At 25.0% G+C, this 9,319-nt stretch overlaps 1 protein-coding gene across 1 annotated transcript in view; it reads right to left on the reverse strand.

Annotated features, from left to right (window-relative positions):
• The window catches only part of LOC107452990 (cell adhesion molecule Dscam1), a gene marked incomplete in the record, with an annotated part of 286,344 nt that overhangs the window by 89,723 nt on the left and 187,302 nt on the right, over nt 1-9,319 (reverse strand). Inside the window, 3 exon segments of the mRNA XM_071184722.1 lie at nt 1,764-1,998; nt 4,322-4,392; nt 8,226-8,390. Coding sequence (XP_071040823.1) covers nt 1,764-1,998; nt 4,322-4,392; nt 8,226-8,390 — 471 coding nt within the window.

Raw genomic sequence — 9,319 nt, forward strand, 5'->3', positions numbered from 1 at the left:
AATTTTACTTCATAAATATCCTATATAGTAACTAAAATAACAATTTAATAGTAAAATTTGATTATTTACAATGTTAACATTCATTTTAGTAGAATGGGTAGACTCGCCCCATACGAGAGATTTGTCAGCAGTTCTATAAAAATATACAGTAACAGCGTAACTGTTAATATTTTCTAAAATCGATTTCACAGCTTTAAAGAGGGATAAATAGCGATTCCGAAACACCTATTAAAAGCCTTTTTTCTTTAATATTTACAAAAGTTTGGCCACTTGAAAGTTGACAAACTGAAAAAATGGGTAGACTCGCCCCGGTTTACGGTAGTTAAAATTCCAAGATTAGTAATTTAAATAATAATAGTATCATTAAAATTTTTTAGCTTTCCATTAAAGATTAAAATTTAAATTATCAATACAGTTTACATACAAAATTTTCAATTCGAAATTTCTTTAAATTCATATTAAATTTAAAAAAATCACTTGTGGGTCTAATACATACTTTAATTAACCTAGCACTGTTTTCTCTAACTGCTCAAATAAAATTATTAACAATGTTATTTAAGAAGGTTTTATTTTTTAATTATCACAGAAATCTACCTACATCAGATTTTATTTGACAAAATTCCATTACAAAAATAATTCCATTGCGAGTTTTAATTTCCTAAACTAAAATGTGTACTTTTGAGTTATTACAATGAATATAAAAATTAGATTAGTTGCGATTGGTGGGAAATTATAATTATTATTTGTTTTTTTGATAATTTCCTTTACAATGCAAAACTTAACTTTGTTCAAATAAATGGAATTCCACAATGATATAATTTTCTAATTAATCACTTCTAGCTAACTTATTTTTACAATTTTATAAAAAAAATTATACTCTTAATATTATCTTTAATTATTCAATTATCATCAATTCAATTATTTTTAATTTTTAATATTATAAAATTTTGTTAAATAATACTTACCCCGAGTAAATAATATTATTTCTTTATCATTAAGATAATATTAATTTCTGTTTCTTGGAATGAAGCATTAAAAACGAAGAAAATATCTGCATTTTTGATGTATACGATAAAAAGATGATTTTAAATTTAATATAAATGAACTAATTCAATTTTCTTAAAAAGTTTTTTAAATTGTTAATCTTATTAATTTTAATCAAAACAATAGAATTAAAAACAATTAAGTACTTATTTATCCAAAAGTCAAATAGTAAAACTCTTCCAAAATTTAATGAGAAAAAATAAATATCCAATATCGTAATTAAATCCTATAAATAATCATTGAGTTAATCATATGTTATAAAAGATAATAACTTTATTAAAAAATCCTTTGTTAACGATATATTTATTTTCGACATGCGCAAACCCGATTTGGGCAAATTAGTGGTGATAAATGTCCTAATAAGAATTTTTAATTTAATTACAAATTAAGAAAGAATTATTTTTTTCGAAATATAATTTCTCCAAAAATCATCAAAATTAAAATTTCTTAGAATAAAAATTCAATCTTTGATTATTATAGGAAGAGGAAAATGTCAATTCGCCCAATGTCTGACTAAACTGTTTCGTAGTTATGGCAGGGATAATTTGTGAAGGCAGTAGTATTAACTTGTTAAGTCTGCAAAAATTTTTGGTTAGAAAGTTGAGTATAGAATGATATACTCAAAGAAATACCATGGTAAAAAAATTGTCCTGCATTTTCTAAATTTTTTGAAGAAAAATATATAGGTAATATTAAAAAAAAAAATTGTCCTACCGTACCAAACTCTAAAGTCTGAACTTGCGTTTCCTCTGAAGGTGGTCCAGCGCCTTTATTATTGAAAGCTTGAACTATAACCCGGTATTTTGTATTTTTTGATAGATCTGTTATTTCACATTCCAACGCTGTTCCGATTGATGTTTCCAATGTTTTGTATGCAAACTGGTCACTATTTCTGCCTTTGTATCCAACGTAATATCCATCGATTGGGGACAAGGTATCTTCCTTCAATGGAGGCTGAATTTAAACATAGTTAGTGTAAGTAAAAATAAATAAAATATTTTCCTATGTATTAAAAGACATTAAATACTAATATGGTGAATGCATATAGTTGTTATGCACTAAAAAACAATAAACGCATCTATTATAGAACTAAATATTTTTAAATAGTATGAGCTATATTTTTTCGTTTAAAAATAATATTTAAAAAAGAAGAATAAAGAGATTAAATTCAAGATCGATCCAAGGAAAAACAATAATACTCACCAAATGATAAATTTTAAGCATTAAATTGATTATAATTGAAATAATTTACAAAATTACGGAACTATTTAAAAAATAATATATTTTACTATCTACCATATCACACGCATTTGTATTACGTAAGAAACAACGCAATAAGAAGGGAGAGTTGAATAAAAGGTGGATAAAACCAGAATCAGCCATTTGAACCTCTGCAGCAATTTGTAAAAAGACACATGAAACTAGTTGCAGACATTCGGTTTGCTATTTAAAAATGAAAACAAAATATAGTTATTTTTTAACGCCAACGTTCAAATGATTTTTTTCAAAAGCTTATAATTTGAAAACCGTCTATTTTATTCTTTTTTTTTTTCGAAAAACTAAGAGACTTATTTTCGGTAAGTTAAATATTTGTTAGCTATTCTTTTAGCTCAATAAAACAAGTTTTTAATCTGTGTTTCTGCTTTTTCTTAAATAGTGTTATGGATTGAAACTAGTACGCTCTTATTTGGATGAAATCGGGTGGTAAAAAAGTCTATAAAATACGTGTTTTGTCAAGATCAAAGGAATGTGGAATACATCAAGGAAAAAATTATGATTTTAATTCGTAAATTTGATCAAATAGCTTAATTTACTAAATGTCTCAGATGTATTAAATTAGAAATTACTCATTCTCCTTGTGTTAAAAACCCTTGTTTCTTTGTGCAGAAATGTCACTGCGTTAATTTAATGCTATAAACAAGTATTACGTTGGGAATAGCTAGACTGCGCTTTATTCATTATTTCAATATATACCAATACAAAAATAATTTTTTTGTTTATTGCTAATGAAATTTTGTTTAAAAAATATGATGAAAATATTAACACAAGTTTAAACATAGGAAACAAATGTGAGAAAATTGAAAAAAAGTAAAATTTAACCATTTCAAAATTTTTTAATAAATAGCTTTTATAATTTTTTCTTCGTGTTTTTCTTTACATTGGACATTGGTTGTAAATCGTTTTTCGAGTATCTCTGCCTTTAAAAAATCATTAATCTCGCGAAATAAATGCATGCTATAATTTGTATATAATACTTGTTTTATAGCCTTGTATAACATTCTATGATGCGGATATTGCTCGTACATTTTCGCAATTTTTCTTAGGAGTTTAAAGAGTGAATTTTATATTCAATTCCAGGAGCCTTTCAAAATTTACCCAGCATTGTAGATAATATTTTGATAAATGCTTTAACTGATAATTTGTCATATGGTCATGCTTCGGAAGTATATTTTGCACTTACAGTTATTTAATTACAGGAACGGGACTTTGAGCCATTTAAAATTTTTTTCAAGATACAACTATACAAAATTATTTTGATATACAATGTGATCCATTCCGGATCAAATAACGGTATTAAATATTGGCATTTCGAGTGCAGCATCCATGAAATTCATTTTATCGTAAAGTATGATATTGTAATTTTTATATTAGTTTTCATTTAAATTGAGCGATTCAGAGATTTTACGCTGATTATTACTGTAAAAATTACGGTGTATCAGATTTCTTTTCTTCTTGCTTCTCAGATTTGTACTGGTGAAAATGGACTTTACTGTAAAAAAATACTGAAACCTTAAGGTACCGGTACTTTTTACCGTAATTTGATTCGGAATTTTTTACAGTGTTCTTGAGTGGAAATTAGGATTTAAGTTAGAATACCAATATCAACTACGTTGGTAGTGACATTACTCTAAAATATAACTACCCTCTGAAATATATGATGGTGTATTTCATAATAGGATTTTCATAAATATATAAATAATGTTTTTGTTAGAACTAAAGGATTTTTTCATAATTAAAAAACAATTAAGAAATTTTCTACTCGTAGCTGCCAAATTTAAAAAGAGAAAATTTAATGACATGGTTTTATCCAGCTTATTACTTGAACTATTAATATCAGCTAAATTTGGCATTTAAAGCTACAATTATTTTTAAAAAATGCAAACACAATTTTAACTTTTGTTCAATCCCCTAAAAATATGAGTAACATTTATTTGATATGAAAATTATTAACTTTATAACATTTCAATTATTCATTAAATAGAAAATTTTCCTTTACCTTCCAGGTTACGTGTATGGTTCGTGAATTTGTCGCAACGGCGCGAAGATCTCTTGGTGGACCGCTTGGAGCTGTATAAAACAGAGAAAAAATTTTCATTTTAGAAACTCCCTAAAACAGCATTACATTTTATTTTATAAGAAGTATCAAAAATAAGTCTTTTAAAACTTATTTTTCTTCTCAAATCACAAAATTTTGTAAAAAAATTACAAAAAAATTTTTTCTCAAAAGAAAATGGTTTATGAAATTTAAAATGGCATGGTGGACATACAATTATTATTTTTAATTAATATTCATAACTGTTTCTTTGGCGTGTTACACACTTTATATAACTTGTGGTTTACATCAATGCTGCTTACATAAATGCAAATTGGAATGCCTTTGCTGAATATTTTATATGAAACTGGTTTGACTAGTGCTAATTAAGTGGACTCATTTCCCAGTATTTTTTTGAAAATCAACCCTAAGGATGTCCCCTAAATTGAAAACAATAACTTATTTGCGCAACTCTAGTGAGACGGAAGCAATAAAATGAAACATTATTTTAAGAATTGCGTTGCTTTAACACTAATCTCTTACAACTTGTGTCAGTTTTAAAGCTATATAGCGTCAACAATATCTACAAAATTAATTTCGTATACGCATAACCTAAAATAAAGCAAAATAATCTAGTTTCAGTATTATACCCATAAATATACCAATTCAGTTTTAAAACTTTTAATTCGATATTATTTTTTACGTTACAATTTTTAAATTTAAATTCAAATTCTTCCGATTTATAAGAGATAAATGTGTTCAAAATAAAGTAAGTTTTTTTTATCGTTTTTAAATAATACGAAAAAACCTCTATCCTGTTTATAAAAACAAATCTAGAGAACGGAAAGAAATCTTTCGAAAATATGTTTCTTTTTTCTTTTTGACTAAATACTATAGATGATATTCAACAGATTGTTGAATAATTAATTAAGCAGTTTAAGGCTTCATTCTGTTCACATTCTTTGAATAAAATTGCATTAATTTAAAAAAAAAACATAAAAGCTTCCAGTATGTTGGTAAAAATTTTCCAATTTTATTTTTCTGTCAGCTTTGAAAATATACGTTAGTTTTCTTTTCTTTATTTTGATAATTGAATTTTTTTTCATTTTATGAAAGAAAATTTCTGAAGGCGCAAGAAAATAAATCTCGGTTCACTTTTATACCCTTTGAATTTTTTTTATTTCGTTAGATTTTTTACTTTTAGAGAATTTCTTATTTCCTTCTATTTTTTGTTTTGCCTTTGCTGTTACTAAACAAACTTCCTTTTTATATATATTTTTTATTTTATACCAAATTGCTAATTTTAACTTTCAAGTTTAATTTTGACAATAAAGCTTCTAGTAAATATGTTATAAGTCCATTTAGGGAGTATTAAAGTATATTAAAATTAGACATTTGCTGTGCGTGGCAATTGTTTTTCAATAGTTTTTGAGCACGCATTTAATCATTTTTGTCCTTTTTTATGTAAATAAAAAACCTTAATAATAAAATTATCCGTATATCATTCACTAGTCAAAATTTGTTGTTTATGACTCTGTAGTTACAATTTGTAGCAATATAAATTAATATTTTTTTTGTATTAAGATCATTTATTTATTTCAATATTATTCCAAATATGTCCATACGCATGATGTGGACACATAAACTTTTAAAAGTTAACAATGCATTCTGAAATTCAGATTTAATCAATTTATAAAACATTCTGAACACTCAATTTATTCGTATTAATTAATTCATCTATCAAGAGGTGCGTTTATTCACTTTATATTTCAAGCATTTAATTTTTACTTTAGTAAGATAAAATTTTAAATTTCTTTTGATAAACTTTTTTAAAATATTATTTATATAGTTTCTCCTACCAATTACAAATGCAAGGCAACATTAATATGTTTAATATATACAATGTGCTTAGGCTCATGGAAATAGGAACCTTTAGAATTTTGGGAAATTTTCTTTTTTAGCTAGTTTTCACAGAAAATATTATTTTGAACATATTTTCGGTATATAGTTTTATGTTATATGCAATAATAAAAATTAAGCACTCATATACATTAAATGTTTACGAATTTCTATATCAGGAAGACGTATAGAAAATTTTTATGTTTTCAAAATATTTCTAAAGAGAAATAATTTCTTTTTCTAAAATGTTAAATAAATAATTTATAAGCTTTTATAAAATTTGCTTATTGTCATGAACTTAATAAGACATTGTAAATGGAATTCTAGTTTAGAGTAAGAGGATTAAAATGTAGGAAAAAGACTTATACGGAAAAAAATATTCGCAAAATATGTTTGAACCGAAGAAGGTATAATTATTAAGAATGGATAAGAGTAGATTATTAAAGAATAAGTGTTCTATTGCAATGATAAGAATATTTTAAGCGCCAACATTGCGCAAAAGATATATTTATTATAAATTTTAAAAAAAATAACTCAATGGAAAAAAATCTAGTAAAATTGCTTTACTGCATAGTAATAATATTTCTGTTAAATAAATAAATAAAATCAAAATATATTGTATTCAAATCAGTAAAATTAGCCGAATAAATGTTAAAAATTTAAAATAAAAGCAAATTTTATTTCGTTCTTTAGAGTATAATGATAAAAGTTTCAAATTTTACCACATGACCAAATTTTGTCACATATTATAAAATCATATTTTGTTGTTAATTCTTTCAAATTCATTACAAAAGAGTGTCACTAAAAATTGCCGATTTTTTTGTGCTTCCATCGAACCAGATATATAGTAAATTTTAGCGTATTATAGTAGTTTTGACCATACTTTTGGTTCAGTGTTAAATTTCATATGAGAAAATCTGCGAGTTTTTAATTGAAAAATAATATCAATTAATGGCAAATATTATATTAAAAATGATACCTATTACAATTTCATCAAAAAATAATGAAGCAGAAAAAAAACAGATATCGTAACTAGCATATTGATTTAAGAATTTGTTATATTATTTGCTAGTTTTATGAAATTTTGAATGTACACTCACAATAGTGTTATTTTTATATTGTTCAGGAACAAGGTTTAGCTTTTCAATAGCAGCTTAAATATTTTTGAAAAATCAAATGAAAATACATATAAAAAATTGGAATTAAGGAATTTTGATTTTAAACCCTCACGAAAGGCACTGGAATTCGGAACGCTTTGCGAAAGTGAATAAAAATTTGAACTCTGTGAAATTGAATTGAAAATGTATTAAAAACGTATTTATTAAAATGACTGAAATATTTATTTAATTTACATAAATTATTTGAAAATTAAGTACACTTCAGATTGAATGAATTAAAAAAAAATTTTGAGTTAGTTAAAACTGATTTCAGTTACAACTGATTTCTACTGAGTTAGTTAAAACTGATTCTAGAGTATAAAATATATAAAAAAATCTATTTTGGCAATAAGGCGGTTTGCGCATGCTGTCACTGATAAAATTAATTCAATAGTTGCAATAATAATAGCAATGAAATCAATAATGAAATATATGAAAGTTTAAAAATTATTTAATCAAATTTATATCAAAAAACCTATTCCCTTCAGCTTATTAAGTAAATTTAAAATTTTTAAGTAAAATTAGCGGTGGGAATTTAAAGGTTAAGGATAATAATAAGCTTTTTTAAATTTCTCATTTGACAAATTTTAAGCAATAGCAAGGATAAGTATGCAATATTTTATTGTAATAAAATAAAAAAAGAAAAGAAAACGTTATAATTAAACACCATAAATTTGCATTGACTATGATAAAAAATCATCATTTTCAAATATGCAACTTTTTTCCAAGGTAAGACTTTTGAAGAAAATTTAAGTGTCATGCATTATATTCGTTAAAATTAGAAAAATAATTTGCTCATAAAGTATTATCACCTTCGCCTTCAGTAACAATAGTTATAGGTTCACTAAAGTCTCCACTTCCAATGGCATTTTCTGCTTTCACTCTAACATGATATGTCATATGGGGTATAAGGCCTTGTATGGTATGTATGCTTTCAGTGCTATCAACTATACTCGTCTTTGCTAATGACCATGGTTCTGAAAAAAAATTAAAAAAAGAAAGTAATAATATTTTTTAAAAGATATCATACGGTTATAATGTATTGTTACACAAAAACTTTGAAATGATATATTGCTCTTACTTAGCATATTGAAATAACTTTTCAGTACTCAAATATACTTTTGCTTTTCATCAAACAACTAGCTGATTACCCTTTCTTCGTACGGCGTGAATAACAAAAATAAATTAATCAGTACTTGACTACACTGCGATTTGGATTCTTGAATAACGTTTCATGAGCAGTGGATTTATTAAAAATAAGTGAACTTCAGATGCCTAAACATGTCTAGTTCAGTACAAAATTTTAGAATTAAAATTCAAGGCTTAAAGCGAAAACTAAATATAAGATCCGATATCATTTGGAAATTGGATAGAACTTTGCCAGTACGGGGCAAGTTATGTTACGTCTATGTTACGCAGCTATAATTTAGTAGTTACGCAGCTATAATTTAGTAGAAGTAAACAATAGTGTATTTAAACTAACTAAATCAATCGTTAACAAAACATTTCCATAATTTAATGTAGATGGGTCAGAGCCACAAATTTTATTCTTCAAAAACTTTCATTAAATTAAGCACATTAAAAATACTTCTAAAAACGTCTAAATATTTATTTCAGAATTTCCCTAAGTAAAGAAAAATTAGTAAGATAAAATTTTGTTTCTGAATTTTTTTAGAATTCGATAATTTCATTACTTTTAATTATATATATAACTCTTGCAAACAAATGTACTTATTTCTAAGATTTTGTGGGTATTGTCTTGTGATCATAGTTTACAAAATCATGTAATTTCAGTTTCTTTCCTTTCGCACAAACTATTCTTCTTTTATTAATGTCAGCCATACCGTAAATGCTGAAAGCCTTTAGTTGCTAATTTATATATAAACATAAACTTTTAAAAGTTAAC

The sequence above is a fragment of the Parasteatoda tepidariorum genome, chromosome 8 (genome assembly GCF_043381705.1).
Source record: "Parasteatoda tepidariorum isolate YZ-2023 chromosome 8, CAS_Ptep_4.0, whole genome shotgun sequence".
NCBI classification, from domain to species: Eukaryota; Metazoa; Arthropoda; class Arachnida; order Araneae; family Theridiidae; genus Parasteatoda; species Parasteatoda tepidariorum.